We start from the raw sequence: 17,384 nt of genomic DNA on the forward strand, positions 1-17,384 counted from the left end.
ATCGGGCCGGATTAACATCCATGTGGTACGGTCTGTCTGTCTGTGTGGGATGGTCTCCTGGCTCTTACCAGGTTCCTCCATGTGGGCTATGATCCAGTTGAAGGCCATCTCAGGACCCATGTTCCCCGTGTAGTAAACGGCCTTCCGACAGGCCTCCAGAGGGAAGCCCATCTCCGCCAGCTGCATCGCCGACGACTCGTCTATATCTGGGGCTGAGGACAAGCAAAAAACAACCACTGTATCTTACCCAGGGCTTACTAATCAAAAACAGCCTAATAACAAACAACCTGCCCCCCAAAAAAAAGTTACGAGGAGGTTGCATCAGCTGTTGGGTCGTTTGCATCGTCAGGCTTATATTGTCATTACTGCAGAACTCAGAATAACAGTTGTTCCCTTATATTGTCATTACTGCAGAACTCAGAATAACAGTTGTTCCCTTGTCGCAAATCTTTGCTTTGGGTTAGATACTGTATATATAGGGGCAGGATGGAATACTTACAATCTGAGGAGTTCATCGAGTTGTCTGAAAAGTAAAGTGAAGAAGAAGTGATTATTTTCAAGGAACAACATAAACATGTATTTTTGACTAGCTAAATCCAACAGTGTAGTAGATACAGCATCTGACCTATTAGATGGATTCTCTCAATATGTGGTTAGGAAAAAAAATCTAACATGGACCTAAACAGCATCCCTACAATTCAGGTCACACTTCAGTTTTAATAACAAATGTTGTTCCACTGAAAACAAGTATTGACTATTATGGCTCAAGGCGGTAAACTTCTTTGTACTAGGGATTTTCTCTATTAACAAATGGCAAATCAATGCTAAATCCGTAAAGCTAATTGATGGGAAATGATGCATTTCAAGGTGCAAAAAGAAACACATTTACTTGAAACTCGCAAATCAATCGGAAGTCCTCAGGCGTTGTCCGAGACAGAAATGTAATGAATATCTATTGATACAGGCCCAGGGACAACGGGTTGGTGTTTAATATTTGGACTTTTGGAGCTCTGGCAAAGACTACATAAATCACAAAAGCATTATAAACAACATTGTGTACCACTATTTACATTATGTAGGTAGGGCGGTCGGACTCCTCCCTCAAAAGATAGGATATAAGACATTCAACTCTGAGAGAAAACAAATCTCCAACTGCTTTGTTAAAGTTTTCAGGAAAAGCCCATAAGACGAGGACTCATAAAAGTGAATGAAATCACTCCAATGAAAACACCTCTAGCGTCCCCTTGGGCATTACCCCAAAAAGCAACACTTTGTGTAGGGGGAAGACTATATTTTGGTTATACTCATCTGCTGAAATAGAAATAGTTTGAACTTTTAAAGCCGGAGCCATTTTGCACTGTTTCGCTATGGTTTTAGTCATCAATCTAGCAAGAGGGCAATATTGTATTAATGTAGTAGCAATTCAGCGATTGCTTTGCCATGTCTGTGTCGTGAAGCAGGCAAGCTGGATAGATGTTTTTCTAAGGACCGCCCTTTTGAAATAACATTGCATTGAAGTGATATAAATGGATGTAATGGTGCAGCCGACCACCAGAGGGAGGCAAATACACGTTTATTCGACAGAGGATGTTGACATCGTCCTAGGAAGGTCTGGATGGCTGTCTTCCGACATGTAAACATACACATATTTTTTGTAAGTAATTCTAGTGCCCGATGTCGGGGACTGTCAGCTTAAGAGGTCTTTAACAAGGTTGAGGCAGCTTTTACAAGACAGCCATTGGCGTCAACAAAGCACTATAGAGATCTTGATTCCTTGCCTGGAGCACATTTCAAGTGTTTTGGGGTTTAGGACTGTGCGGCACATGATGTGCCTGGTACCTGCTAAAATATGAACAGCGCACAGTTGCTAAATCCATCCAAACAACCGCCTCTGAAGGAAGAATGGAGATAAAGATCACGGAGGGAGTAGAGGGGCATACTGAGCATGTCAACTACAAAACAGTCTCACACTTAGGGGGAAGAGAGGAGGGGAAAATGGATAGTTAACATCCCAGGACACCAAGTGGCTGGTGAGACAAATGACAGATTTAGCTCGCCCCGAACACCAGCTTTCTTTTAAGACCAACACCATTGGTCCGAAAGTCAACACTGCTTCCAACCGGCACACCTGAAAGTGACCCTTACCTCTGGTGTCTTCAGGCAGGACAATGGGGGGGGTGATGTCAGGGAGCTCTTCCTCTCCTGCCTGCAGCCCTGTGCCCCGGAGTCGAGACAGGTCCAGGAAGTCTGGGACATCTATGGACAGATCTGTGGAACAACAGCAGGTCAGAGGTCAAACACAACTCGGTTGTGCTCATAAGGCACAAAACGGACGAACAGGGAGGGACTACCGGAATTTGTCCAATAATCAATGCTCATTTTAGTTCTCTGTTGCAAAACGTTTTTGGTTGTGTGTCCATATAAAACGCGACACAGAGATTCTGCTATAGAATGGACTGGGAAAGGAGAAAACCAGACTAGAGAGGACTTGGGCATGAAGATTCCAGCAGATGACACATGATCAAACTGAGAGCGTTCATGTTCACCACTAGAGCCACAGTACCAAACACAAGATGTAGCGTATCAGTATCAGAGAACATCGAATATGCCTTTAACCCCTACCTATCTGTCCTGTACAGGTGGCCCTGCACCACGGCACTCAGCTTCATATTAAACACATGGGAACATCACAAGATCAAGAGCCACGAAACTCAAAGAAACCAGACTTGTTTTTTACTTCAGTCGACTAAGATGAAAACCAGACGAAAAAAGAAAAACAAGTCTGAATGGCACGATGATGATGCAAGAGTAACATTGCTTATAAATAGTTAACCTTCCTCAATCCTAAAAACACAGGTAGAGCAAGAGCTTACAGTCGTGGTCAAAAGTTTTGAGAATGACACAAGTATTGGTCTTCACAAAAGTTCGCTGCTTCAGTGTTATGAGATATTTTTTGTCAGATGTTACTATGGTATACTGAAGTATAATTACAAGCATTCCATAAGTGTCAAAGGCTTTTAATTGACAATTACATTAAGTTTATGCAAAGAGTCAATATTTGCAGTGTTGACCTTTCTTTTTCAAGACCTCTGCAATCCGCCCTGGCATGCTGTCAATTAACTTCTGGACCACATCCTGACTGATGGCAGCCCATTCTTGCATAATCAATGCTTGGAGTTTGTCTGAATTTGTGGGTTTTTGTTTGTCCACCCGCCTCTTGAGGATCGACCACAAGTTCTCAATGGGATTAAGGTCTGGGGAGTTTCCTGGCCATGGACCCAACATTTCGATGTTTTGTTCCCCGAGCCACTTAGTTATCACTTTTGCCTTATGGCAAGGTGCTCCATCATGCTGGAAAAGGCATTGGTCGTCACCAAACTGTTCTTGGATGGCTGGGAGAAGTTCCTCTCGGAGGATGTGTTGGTACCATTCTTTATTCATGGCTGTGTTCTTAGGCAAAAGTGTGAGTGAGCCCACTCCCTTGGCTGAGAAGTAACCCCACACATGAATGGTCTCAGGATGCTTTACTGTTGGCATAACACAGGACTGATGGTATCGCTCACCTTGTCTTCTCCGGACAAGCTTTTTTCCGGATGCCCCAAACATTCGGAAAGGGAGAAAATGACTTTACCCCAGTCCTCAGCAGTCCAATCCCTGTACCTGTTGCAGAATATCAGTCTGTTCCTGATGTTTTTCCTGGAGAGAAGTGGCTTCTTTGCTGTCCTTCTTGACACCAGGCCATCCTCCAAAAGTCTTTGCCTCACTGTGCGTACAGATGCATTCACCCCTGCCTGCTGCCATTCCTGAGCAAGCTCTGCACTAGTGGTGCCCCGATCCCGCAGCTGAATCAACTTTAGGAGACGGTCCTGGCGCTTGCTGGATTTCTTGGTCGCCCTGACGCCTTCTTCACAACAATTGAACCTCTGTCCTTGAAGTTCTTGATGATCCGATAAATGGTTGATTTAGGTGCAATCTTACTAGCAGCAATATCCTTGCCTGTGAAGCCCTTTTTGTGCAAAGCAATGATGACGGGGCATGTGTTTCCTTGCAGGTAGCCATGATTAACAGAGGAAGAACAATGATTTCAAGCACCACCTTCCTTTTAAATCTTCCAGTCTGTTATTCTAACTCAATCAGCATGACAGAGTGATCTCCAGCCTTGTCCTCGTCAACACTCTCACCTGTGTTAACGAGATAATCACTGACATGATGGCAGCTGGTCCTTTTGTGGCAGGGCTGAAATGCAGTGGACATTTTTTGGGGGGGGATTACGTTTATTTTCATGGCAAAGAGGGACTTTGCAATTTATTGCAATTCATCTGATCACTCTTCATGACATTCTGGAGTATATGTAAATTGCCATCATCAAAACTGAGGCAGCAGACTTCGTGAAAATTAGTATTTGTGTCATTCTCAAAACTTTTGACCACGACTGTAGATAACCGTTTTTTCAAACTAAATTGTTCTGTTTCACTTAATGAAATCAGTCTTCAGTTCAAGTTTGGATCCAGACTGTCTGTCTGCATCCTCAGTGGACCTCAGTGAATCCCTGTGTGACCACGCCCTCTGCTGGGGATCCACAGAACTTACTTAATAATACGATACAAGGAGAGAGAGAGTATTCTAGGCCATTCAATCCCTTAATATAATTTCACAATGTGGGTAGACACAAAAGTTGAACAGAAATCAGCATCCTCTTGGTACTAGTGACAATCATGGATGCAGACAAGACAAACCATTTGTGGAGAGACATCAGTTGTCTTACTCACCTAATTTCTTTGGAACCCAGTCAACCCCAAATGTGAATTTCTTTATCTGCACTACCAGAAACTCTGGGAAGGAGGCGAAACGGGAAGTCCTGGAAAGAGGACAATAATACAGAAAAATTAATTAAAATAATAAATATCTTTCACTCATTTACAAGATTTAAAACTTAAATGGTAAATTTCCCCTATAGTTAATGTATTATGTACCAATATATTTGCATTGAACAACTTTATTTTTTATGGACAACAATACTTTTACTTCCAGCTTATACATAGTATATACATTTTACGGACACAGTATATTTTACATTAGTTATCTTTTGTTTGTTTTTAAATCGCATCCTTCAGCTACCCTCAACCCCTCCCATATATCTCTGAAGACCATCCAGTTTGATTTCTAGCTGCCATATATTTTTCCACTGTGCTGTGATGTTTCACAAAAGTTCTGAACCTTCCTATTCTCATAGTAATAATATATAGCAATCTGTAGAAACTATTATTGATCGATTGACTATGACTTTTCAAATCGCAAAATAACTTGCAGGTGCAGGATACAAAAAGCAAAGGCATGAAAGAAAGATCCCCACACACTGCTGAACTGAGGGAGCATTCAATAGTGTGTGGTATTGATCTTTCTTCCAGGCCTTAGACCAGGACCTTGCTTACTTGACTCCAGCTGACTTGGCCTGCAGTGCTGAGCTCCAGAAGTCGGGGACGTTCTCTGGCTCTGTGAAGGCCTGCAGGCACGCTGTGAAGGGGATCCGGGCCCTCACAGGCTCTGGAGGGGCTCTCATGTTTTCCTCTGCCTCTCTTCGCTTCGCCTCATACACTATCAGCTCCTCTGTCACACACACACACACACAAAGCTATTTAACACACCCTCCTGAAACGCTGTTGTTTTCATCAGACTCAGGTGATTGGGGTTTAGTGATTGTATAGAGGAGCTGGTTCTCACGGGGCAGGGCCAGCTGCCGGTGGGATCTTACCTCTGTTGGAGGCGGCCTCCATGGGGCCGGGCCAGCTGCCTGTGGGATCTTACCTCTGTTGGAGGCAGGCTCCATGGGGGCAGGGAGCTGCTTGTGGGATCTTACCTCTGTTGGAGGCAGCCTCCATGGGGCAGGGCCAGCTGCCGGTGGGATCTTACCTCTGTTGGAGGCAGCCTCCATGGGGACCGGGAGCTGCATCAGGTAGTCCACCTTCTGGTTGTAACGCACCCTCTGCGTCTGGCAGCACTGCACACGCTCCTCCACCACGTAGCGGAACACATCACTGGGGTTCTCTGAGCCAGCACTGTTTCTCTGGAGAGAGAGAGAGAGAGAGAGGAGAAAGAGAGAGAGGAGAAAGAGAGAGAGGGAGAGGAGAAAGAGAGAAATGAGAAAGAGAGAGGAGAATGAGAGGGAGAGAGAGAGAGAGAGAGGAGAGAGAGAAATGAGAGAGAGGAGAGAGAGAGAAATGAGAGAGAGAGAGAGAGAGAGAGAGAGAGGAGAAAGAGAGAGAGGAGAAAGAGAGAGAGGAGAAAGAGAGAGAGGGAGAGGAGAAAGAGAGAAATGAGAGAGAGAGAGAGGAGAAAGAGAGAGGAGAAAGAGAGAGAGAGAGAGAGAGAGAGAGAGAGAGAGAGAGAGAGAGAGAGAGAGAGAGAAATGAGAGAGAGAGAGAGAGAGAGAGAGAGAGAGAGAGAGAGAGAGAGAGAGAGAGGAGAAAGAGAGAGAGGAGAGAGAGAGAGAGAGAGAGGAGAGAGAGGAGAAAGAGAGAGAGAGGAGAAAGAGAGAAAGAGGAGAGAGAGAGGAGAGAAAGAGAGGAGAAAGAGGGAGAGAGGAGAAAGATAGAGAGGAGAAAGATAGAGAGGAGAGAGAGAGCGAGAGAGCGAGAGAGCGAGAGGAGAGAGAGAGCGAGAGGAGAGAGAGGAGAAAGAGAGAGGAGAAAGAGAGAGAGAGAGAGAGGAGAAAGAGAGAGGAGAAAGAGAGAGAGAGAGGAGAAAGAGAGAGGAGAAAGAGAGAGAGAGAGGAGAAAGAGAGAGGAGAAAGAGAGAGAGAGAATATACTGGATACTTATTTCCTCTATCTATGCTATTGAATTTACCAGTTAAAAAAGGGTTTGGAAATGTAACTGTTTCCATCCATTAGAACATTGTGAGAATATTGTGACTTTCATTAATTGCATGTATGTTTGAACAGTAACAATATGCATCAAGTTATACATTCCCCAATTATCACAAGAGGAACCATGTGTTCCTTTGTTTTCACCTGTACAATTACACAGTTAAAAGGTGACTCCTGAAGAAGGACATGGGGAAACATGTCAAACTCAAAGAGAAAGAGGTACGCAGCTGTTTCCTGGCGAAAGTTGGAGATGAAATGTGTTTGTTGTGTTAATTTGAGGAGTCATGGGGCAATGGGTCTTGAATTAAACCATTTGACTCGTATGGGGTGTCACAGCAGCAGATTTTCTATTCCAAGAAGTTAAGAGAAATCCTCGGGTTATAATTTGACTCCCAACACCAGTGAAGTATTCCAGACCCAGGGCTAAACTTGCTGATGGAAGGCTACTCTAATAGTCTGCCTATCTCTGTCCAACCAACTCAGTTCCTCCACGCAGGCTAAGGACAGCTTAATATGCCCACAAATTATACACTCAATTAACGTTCATGGTAGAAACGTAGGGCCCCGTCTAATCATAAAAGGTATTCTAAAGCTGTGGTCCTCTGTAGCTCAGCTGGTAGAGCACGGCGCTTGTAACGCCAAGGTAGTGGGTTCGATCCCCGGGACCACCCATACACAAAAATGTATGCACGCATGACTATAAGTCACTTTGGGTAAAAGCGTCTGCTAAATGGCATATTATTATTATTATAAAGCTGAGAGAAAACGGTTGATTTTGTACTTATATTAACATGAAGTAGACTTGTTAGCTCCTGTTTAACATCTTACTTAACATCACCTTACTGCTCCATGTTTAAAAAAAAATCTGTATTCAGAACATCGCCACAAATGACTAAAACATTGACGATACATAATAAGCATGCAACCAAGTCTAATAAACTGATTTTGGATCAATTGTTTTGTTGTGTCAAGGACAAGAGCAGAGAAAGTGGAAGGTTTGGAGTCTAAGTGTGGACAACAGGCAGAATAGGAAGCATTATCAGGCCTGTGAAACCGATAGGGGCGGACTAAATTTAACCTGGTTAAGAAAGTCACTTCAGAGAACAAGTGTATCTGCCGGCCGAGAGGGACAGCGTCCTGTCCCTCCTCCCCTCCCCCAAGACCCCCAGATTGACCACGTCTGATCAGAGTCAGAGGAGCATTGACATGGTCAAGAAAATGCTTTGCGGTAGCCATTTCATGAAAGCAGTTTATTTTATTTTGGCCAGTGCCATCATTGAAAGACAATGTACAAATACACTCTGTATAATCTGTACAAACTGAAAAGCCAGTACACTCTGTATAATCTGAAAAGCTGAAAAGCCATTGCCCGATTTATACAATTTACGGTTATGAGTCTTTTGTTGAACACAAGTGAATTTGTTTGCCAATTTCTGTACCTCTATGTAAGGGATCGGGGGTTGGCTGGGTCTAGACAGAGTCTGACACTTCCCCGATCTACAGAGAGGGGGAGTCATCAGACTCGATCTGGTTCACCTGAGTTCTGAGCACACCTGTCCATAATTAGGGTAGGATATAAGGTGTGCTCAGAGGTTCAGTCGGTGCGAGGTATTGTTCCTTTGTGACTTGCTAAGCGTTTTGTTCCGAGAGAGAGAGAGAGAGAGAGAGAGAGAGAGAGAGAGAGAGAGAGAGAGAGAGAGAGAGAGAGAGAGAGAGAGAGAGAGAGAGAGAGAGAGAGAGAGAGAGAGAGAGAGAGAGAGAGAGAGAGAGAGAGAGAGAAGAGAGAGAAGAGAGAGAGGGAAGAGAGAGAGAGAAAGAGAGAGAGGAGAAAGAGAGAGAGAGAGAGAGGAGAGAGAGAGAGAGAGAGAGAGAGAGAGAGAGAGAGAGAGAGGAGAAAGAGAGAGGAGAAAGAGAGAGAGAGAGAGAGAGAGAGAGAGAGAGAGAAAGAGAGAGAGAGAGAGAAAGAGAGAGAGAGAGAGAGAGAGAGAGAGAGAGAGAGAGAGAGAGAGAGAGAGAGAGAGAGAGAGAGAGAGAGAGAGTTTGTTGTTTTTGATTACCCGTGTATCCGACCTGTGCCTTGTTGTTTGACTTCCCGAATTGCTTAATCCTCTACTTGTCTACCCCAGTGATTACCGTTCTCTGATCCTGTGCCTGTGACCTCGACTACGACTAAGCCCGCTCCTTTGGTACCTCTGCCTGTCTATGCCTGGCCCGGTTTTGACCACAGCCCGCCCGACCACGATTAAGCTATTCCCTTGTCTGTACTCTAATAAAGCATCGCTATTCTGCGATTGGATCTTACCACTCTGTCCGAGTATTCATTACAGAATACCTCGCCATTACCATGGATCCAGCGGAATTACAGAGGCGATGGGAGATACAGGAGAAACGCATGGATGAACTCCTACAGCTACTCAACGCTGGTGCAGCGGAAGGCACCACCCCGAGTACGGTCAGTCCTCGTCATGCACCTCCGATTTCTATACCGACAAGGTACGATGGGGAACCTGGCAAATGTCAGGGGTTTCTACTCCAGACGTCCCTGTATATGTCGTATAATCGTACTATGTTTTCCGATGACCGTAGCAGGGTGGATTTCATGATTTCTCTGCTAACGGGAAGAGCACTGGATTGGGCTACTGCGCTTTGGGCAGCTGAGGTCCCCGAGTTGAATGCGGAAGTTCAGTTCAAGAGACTGTTTCAAGAGGTGTTCGACCACCCAGTATCTGGGCGTAGTGTGGGAGACCAACTATGCGAACTTCAGCAGGGCCGTCGCACAGTAGCCGACTACGCTTTAGAGTTCCGTACTATAGCAGCCGGTAGCGGATGGAGCGAAACTGCTTTGCTCACAGTTTTCCGAAGAGGGCTGCGCAAAGACGCTACAGACTGAGTTGGCTTGTCGAGGAGATTTTACTGCGCTACATGAGTTTATCAAAATAGCCATCTCTATTGATAATCTTATAGTGCAACACAAGGCATCCACAGTCCGGGGAGCCCTCGATCACTGGTCCTATGCAATCGACAGAGCGGAGGAGAGAATCTGAGGAGGAACCTATGCAACTGGGACGGTCACCTCTACCAGGTTCGGTGAGACAACAACGTCGGCAAGACGGACTATGCCTGTATTGTGGTCAGGCGGGTCATTTCGTTCGTCAATGTCCGGTACGACCTAACCGTACCCCAGGATATCGCCTCGGAACTGCCAAACCGGTGAGTGAGACTCCAGTGTTGAACATTACATCTAAACAAATGTATGTGCCTGTCACCTTATCTGTCGGAGAGAAAGTGCGCAGGTTGGAGGGATTTATTGATTCCGGAGCGGCTGCCAGCTTTCTGGATATGGGTCTTGCTGAGGAGTTGGGAGTTCAACTTATCCCAATTCAACCTCCCCTGAGAGTCAACGCGCTAGACGGTGAGCCCATGGGCACTGGGTTCATTACGCACCGTACCGGGGAAATCAAGTTACAAGTGGGCTCCCTGCACCATGAGAACATCATTCTGTTCATCATCTCCGCCCCACGGGAGCCGCTAGTCCTTGGCCACCCCTGGCTCGTTACCCATGATCCGGTCATCTCCTGGAAATCTGGCGATATCACGGCTTGGAGTGAGGTATGTAGGGCTGAGTGCCTCATTTTACCTTGCAAAACGTCTACTGTGGAGGATGCGAAGGGTGCGGTGTCTACTGTTGTTCCTACAGAGTACCAGGATTACGCGCAGGTGTTCTCCAAGGAGAGGGCTTCCGTGCTACCACCGCATCGAGCCTGGGATTGTGCAATTGATGTGCTATCCGGGGCTACCCCTACTCGCGGACAAATCTACCCTTTGTCTCAGCCGGAACGGGAATCAATGAGCAAGTATATTGATGAGGCACTTCAGCAAGGGGCCATTCGCCCATCTACGTCTCCCGCCGCATCCAGTTTTTTCTTTGTTAAGAAAAAGGATGGCGGACTTCGTCCTTGCATAGACTATCGAGGTTTGAACGATATCACCATAAAAAATCGTTACCCCCTTCCTTTGATTCCAGCGGCCCTCGAGCAGGTGGGGCAAGCCTCCATCTACAGTAAACTGGACCTCAGGAGTGCGTACAATCTGGTGCGCATTAGAGAGGGGGATGAATGGAAGACCGCCTTCATCACCCATCGAGGACATTATGAATATTGTGTTATGCCCTATGGACTTACTAACGCGCACTCTGTGTTCCAGGCGTTCATGAATGACATTTTTAGGGACTTGATTGATCGTTTCGTCATAGTGTACATTGATGACATCCTAATCTACTCTAACTCTCTGAGTGAACATGTGTCCCATGTACGACAGGTTCTGGACCGACTCCGCCAACACTCTCTGTTCGTGAAGGCCGAGAAGAGTGAATTCCATGTCACGACGATTTCCTTCCTTGGGGCCATACTCACTCCCGACGGGGTAAGACTGGATGAATCCAAGGTACAAGCTGTACGAGACTGGCCTCAACCCCAGACGGTGAAAGAGCTTCAGAGATTCTTGGGGTTTGCCAATTACTATAGACGGTTCGTGCGTAATTTCAGCACCACCGCAGCTCCCCTGTCGGCGATGACCAGCCACAAGGGGCGTGGTCTGAAATGGACGGAGGGGGCAGTGCGGGCTTTTGAAACGATTTACCACCGTTCCCATTTTGTGTCAGCCGGATCCTACGTTGCCGTTCATCATGGAGGTGGACGCCACGGAGGTTGGAGTTGGAGCCGTGCTATCCCAGCGCCAAGGTGAGCCGCCCAAATCACGACCCTGTGCTTTTTTTTCGAAGAAGCTGAATCCGGCCGAGCAGAACTACGACGTGGGAAATCGTGAATTGCTGGCGGTGAAGTTAGCACTGGAGGAGTGGAGACATTGGCTGGAGGGAGCAGCTCATCCGTTCCAAGTGCTCACGGACCACCGCAATCTGGAGTATCTTCACAGTGCTAAACGACTGAACTCCCGACAGGCAAGGTGGTCTCTGTTCTTCAACCGTTTCCAATTCACTGTCTCTTATATTCCCGGGTCCAAGAATTGTAAGGCGGACGCGCTTTCCCGACGGTTCGAGCGCGCTGACAGACCGGTTGAACCAGAACCTATCCTCCCCATGAGTTGCCGTGCTGGCCCTGTGAGGTGGGCTATCGATGACACGATTCAGGAGAGCCTACAAGCGGAACCAGCCCCTCCAGAAACCCCGGTGTCAAAGGTGTTTGTACCAGCTTCGCTTCGACCTCAACTGATGGAATGGTGCCACACGTCGCTAGGATCTGGTCATCCCGGAATCACTCGAACTACTCGACTCATCAGTCGAAAATACTGGTGGGATTCCCTCACAGATGACGTCCGAGACTACGTATTATCCTGCCCAGTTTGTGCTCAGTCCAAGGCGCCTCGAGCACTACCGGAGGGCAAGCTGATGCCATTGCCAACTCCTCAACGACCCTGGTCGCACATCGCGATGGACTTTGTTACCCGACCTACCAGAATCAGAGGGCCATACTGTAATTCTCGTGGTCATCGATCGATTCTCAAAGATGTGTCGGTTAGTACCCATGACCCGTTTATCTAACGCCACTCAGATGGCGGAGACTATGTTTAACCAGGTGTTCCGGCAGTTTGGTGTTCCAGAGGATATTGTTTCCGACCGGGGGACCCCAGTTCGTATCCCGGGTTTGGAAGGCCTTCTGCGAACGCTTGGGTATCTCGGTGAGCCTCACCTCCGGATATCATCCCCAGGCCAATGGGCAGACCGAACGGCTCAACCAGGAAATTGGGAAGTATCTACGGCAACAATGTTCGCGGCAGCCGCAAGAGTGGAGCCGATTCCTTCCTTGGGCAGAGTATGCTCAGAACTCACTCATTCACACCTCCCTACGTCTAACGCCCTTTCAGTGTGTTCTAGGATATCAACCACCCCTGTTCCCGTGGGATACCGCACCCGGGATGGTACCGGCGGTGGACCAGTGGTTCCGTCGGAGTGCGCAGGTCTGGGAGACGGCCCATCAACATCTCAGTCAAGCCTCACAGCAGCAAAAGACCTATGCCGACCGACGCCGGGAGACCTACTCCCACTTATCAAACCGGACAACGAGTGTGGCTGTCTACCCGAGACCTGCGGTTCCGACGGAGCTGCAAGAAGCTCCAACCCAGGTACATTGGTCCTTTCAAAGTTCAGAGACGTATTAACCCTGTCACCTACCGTCTGTTACTCCCTCGACACTACAGGATAAACCCCTACGTTCCACGTCTCCCTGCTGAAACCTGTTCATTATAGCCCGATGTATCCACCAATCGCTCAACAACCTACTACACCACCTTTGGAGGATGAACAGGACACCACCTATACAGTCCACGAGATACTGGAGTCAAGACGGAGACGAGGGGCATCGAATATCTCGTGGACTGGGAGGGATATGGACCGGAGGAACGGTCCTGGGTTCCTGCTAAGGACATACTAGACCCCGCTCTCAAGGCCACTTTCCACGCTGAACACCCAGATCATCCCGGACCCCGACCCAGAGGAAGACCACCCGGTAGAGGTAGAAGGCCATCAGGAGCCGGCCCTGGGGAGGGGGATACTGTAAGGGATCGGGGGTTGGCTGGGTCTAGACAGAGTCTGGCACTTCCCCGATCTACAGAGAGGGGGAGTCATCAGACTCGATCTGGTTCACCTGAGTTCTGAGCACACAGAGGTTCAGTCGGTGCGAGGTATTGTTCCTTTGTGACTTGCTAAGCGTTTTGTTCCGAGAGAGAGAGAGAGAGAGTTTGTTGTTTTTGATTACCCGTGTATCCGACCTGTGCCTTGTTGTTTGACTTCCCGAATTGCTTAATCCTCTACTTGTCTACCCCAGTGATTACCGTTCTCTGATCCTGTGCCTGTGACCTCGACTACGACTAAGCCCGCTCATTTGGTACCTCTGCCTGTCTATGCCTGGCCCGGTTTTGACCACAGCCCGCCCGACCACGATTAAGCTATTCCCTTGTCTGTACTCTAATAAAGCATCGCTATTCTGCGATTGGATCTTACCACTCTGTCCGAGTATTCATTACACTCTACAACAATGGCATACTGTATTCACCACTACATACCTTTTAGAGTAGTTTAACTCACTCCTACTAATAGATATGAAGCCATACATACATACATACATACATACATACATACCTCGACCAGGTTGATGAGGTGCAGGAAGAACTCGTGTGCGTCTTGCTGTCTGTTGGAGGAGAACTCGGGGTGGCCCTTGCTGACCATGGCTTTGAACATCTTGGGAGAGATGCCCTTCGGCTGGTGCTGCAATGAGAACAAGGTGTCACACACAAAGTGTGTATGACCAGTCACCTGTCTAAGGCACCAAGACACCAAACCAAACCATTGACACGTGATTGGAGGAACTTCAGGTTGACGTGTGATTGGAGGTACTTCAGGAAAAACAGGTATCCTGCTAATAAACATTCTGAATCTCATGAGGCCAATTTCCAACTTGAGAGGCGATTTGAGCTACACAAGTTAGGATTTGGCTCTTCTTTGAAAAGGGCTTTTCCGTCTTCATTTTTCAATTTAATACCAAGTGCAACTTCTGTGCTTATGAGATCAGTGACAACAGCGTAATGTCTAATCGGTGCTGTATCTAGCTACACCATCTGACACAGCCCTACAGTCAGACTGCATAAAGAGACCTGCATACTGGCAGTAACCCTCAAGATCCTTTCCCCACAAAACAAACATGCATACTGGCAGTAACCCTCAAGATCCTTTCCCCACAAAACAAACAGGCATACTGGCAGTAACCCTCAAGATCCTTTCCCCACAAAACATGCATACTGGCAGTAACCCTCAAGATCCTTTCCCCACAAAACAAACAGGCATACTGGCAGTAACCCTCAAGATCCTTTCCCCCCCAAAAAAAACATGCATACTGGCAGTAACCCTCAATATCCTTTCCCCACAAAACAAACATGCAACCTGCAGGAAATCCGGAGGGTCTTTACATGGCAGTGTTAGATTAATCATACATCGCACAACAGAAGGTGCTGCAGTGTAGAGTCCCTGTATGTCTGTAATCTGTATACTAAATACTTCAGGATTCAGGACTGTATTGTACAGATTGGATTAGCAACAATTCACACTGCTCCTGCAAGACAAGTTGGTATGCAGCAGCTAGATGTAGGCAGTGAAAAATGCCAAAATGGCACTACATTTGCTAAATGAATAGACAACACTTTGTAACACAATTGGGTTGTTATTGCAGCATGCATGGGGCATCTAAGACGATCAAATCTCGAACGTTAGCTACAGTTTATACTATAAATAGAAAATACAATTTCCACGTTAATGGAAGTAGTTATACCGCAAAAGAGTTGCAACCCAAAAAATCATTTGGGAAAAATATTGGGTTATGATACTGAAGACATGCAACACACCCTTTAAATGTAAAAACTACAAGGTACTCAAAATATGAGCAACAATGAATATTGCAACAGAGGATAATTAATATATCTACAAGTTCCATCCCCACCCCTCCCTTCCCCACGCAAGCTGTCTGTGTGTGTCCAAACCTGGCCCTAACCTGATTGCAGACTCCTCATTATATTACACTGGCATTACTAGATGAAAAGCTAGCAGCTGCATAATGAATGGAGAAGAACAGTACAGAACAGAACAGTAGTTTTCCACATCTCTTTCCCCTGCTTATCTGGCAACACAAAACAAATACGTTCTGATCTCCCAAATTGCCAGTTTGTAATTTTTCCCAGATAAGGAGCTGGACATGCCCAGTCTAATACCTTGCATTCTTCTCTCATCACCTGTTCAATGAGCTCGGATTTCATTGGTGGTTTGGAGTACAGGCCTGAGATGAGTCCGTGGCCCAGTTTAGCCCTGGTGGACAAAACAAAAGGACACCAATGTAACTTAGTAACAAACCCATGGTGCCTGTCCTATTGCACAAGTTAGCATTGTAATAGCTGTTAAAACTTGGCTAAGAACAAAAGCTCTTTGCCAACACCGTCTCCACCATCAACATACACAAAAGGAAAGCAATGAAATGATTGACCAACCAAAACACATTACACATGCTTGCAGTATAACGGCTACTCGAACTACTAACAGCTGCTAAGAACAAAATCGATTGGGCAACACCAGTGGTAAACAACCTCCTGATTTATGACACGATCTGCATCAGATTAACACGGTGAAGGTCATTAACACGATCATCTCTCAGTATGACACGATCTGCATCGAATCAACATGAAGTTCATTAACACGATCATCTCTCAGTATGACACGATCTGCATCGAATCAACATGAAGTTCATTAACACGATCGTCTCTCAGTATGACATGATCTGCATCGAATCAACATGAAGTTCATTAACACGATCATCTCTCAGTATGACACGATCTGCATCAAATCATCATGGTGAAGGTCATTAACATGGTGAAGGTCATTAACATGGTCATCTCTCAGTCAGTCAGCCAGTGTTTATGTCTTAATTACCAACATTCATTACCCCCTTCGTTTAGGAGCCTCTCAGTTTTCATCTGGCCAGGTGGATGGGTTAGATCCAATGTTTTTCTAGCACTGACATTCTTCTGTGCTCATCATTTAACATTTTACTGCAGTGGGCTAAATCAGGGTCACACAGAGTTTTTCTTGGTAGTCTTAAACAAATCTACTTTGAAACAAAAGTATACACCTCACACACATGGTTATGGGCTTAAAAAATAGAAGACACCTGTACCATGTCAGATATAGAGTTGAAATGTATTCAATTTTGAGTTTGCATCCCAACATTACACTTTATATACATCACAGAAGACTGAAATATTACAAAACCATTTGAAACACCGGATTTACGGCGTTTAAAAAAAAAGAAACCTTTAATTATGAAATTATGAAAAATATGAACAACATTCCACCCATGAGGCCACTAGAGGGCGATTTGGTCATTTGACTGCAGGAAAGGGGTCATTAAAGCTGAGTCCTTAATTGAATCAATAAAGAGTTCCTTAAATGAAACAATAAGAAACTGGTCAAATCGCCTCTGTTGTTTCGGCAAGAAGCTGAGGGATGGGGCTTTTAAAATGTAACCATTCTCAAATTCATAGGCAGAGCTATGGATGCAAAGACTGCCCATCCATGACATCAAAACGATATAATTGGTCATTTAGCAGACGCTCTTATCCAGAGCGACTTACAGGAGCAATTAGGGTTAAGTGCCTTGCTCAAGGGCACATCGACAGATTTTTCACCTAGTGGGCTCGGGGATTAGAACAAGCGACCTTTCGGTTTCTGGCACAATGCTCTTAACCACTAAGCTACCTGCCGCCCTATAGTTTTAACCATGTTGAGGCTAGTGTTTGTTTACATTTACTTTGTAAAACAAGATTATATATTTTGGGTTCTGATGGGGTACTACAGTTGAACTAAGCATTTATAAGTTATATCCTTCAACAATCAAAGGGTAAATATTATAAATGTATATATAATAAATGCATAAGTCCAAAAATGGATGTAGCAACTAAGAATTCT

The 17,384-nt window shown here is 46.0% G+C and overlaps 1 protein-coding gene across 2 annotated transcripts in view; it reads right to left on the reverse strand.

The window, feature by feature from the left end:
* LOC121576519 (ubiquitin carboxyl-terminal hydrolase 13) overlaps positions 1 to 17,384 on the reverse strand; it is a 46,495-nt gene that overhangs the window by 13,063 nt on the left and 16,048 nt on the right. Inside the window, exons 10-17 of one of the 2 annotated variants that reach the window (XM_045223477.1) lie at positions 15,659 to 15,731; positions 14,019 to 14,144; positions 5,911 to 6,064; positions 5,433 to 5,607; positions 4,770 to 4,858; positions 2,146 to 2,268; positions 500 to 523; positions 69 to 212 (exon numbers count right to left, since the gene is read on the reverse strand). In XM_045223477.1, the coding sequence (XP_045079412.1) occupies positions 69 to 212; positions 500 to 523; positions 2,146 to 2,268; positions 4,770 to 4,858; positions 5,433 to 5,607; positions 5,911 to 6,064; positions 14,019 to 14,144; positions 15,659 to 15,731 (908 nt within the window). Of the gene's footprint in view, positions 1 to 68; positions 213 to 499; positions 524 to 2,145; positions 2,269 to 4,769; positions 4,859 to 5,432; positions 5,608 to 5,910; positions 6,065 to 14,018; positions 14,145 to 15,637; positions 15,732 to 17,384 lie in introns of both variants that reach the window. The other variant, XM_045223476.1, reaches the window with a different exon arrangement.

The sequence above is a fragment of the Coregonus clupeaformis genome, chromosome 11, assembly GCF_020615455.1.
Source record: "Coregonus clupeaformis isolate EN_2021a chromosome 11, ASM2061545v1, whole genome shotgun sequence".
NCBI classification, from domain to species: Eukaryota; Metazoa; Chordata; class Actinopteri; order Salmoniformes; family Salmonidae; genus Coregonus; species Coregonus clupeaformis.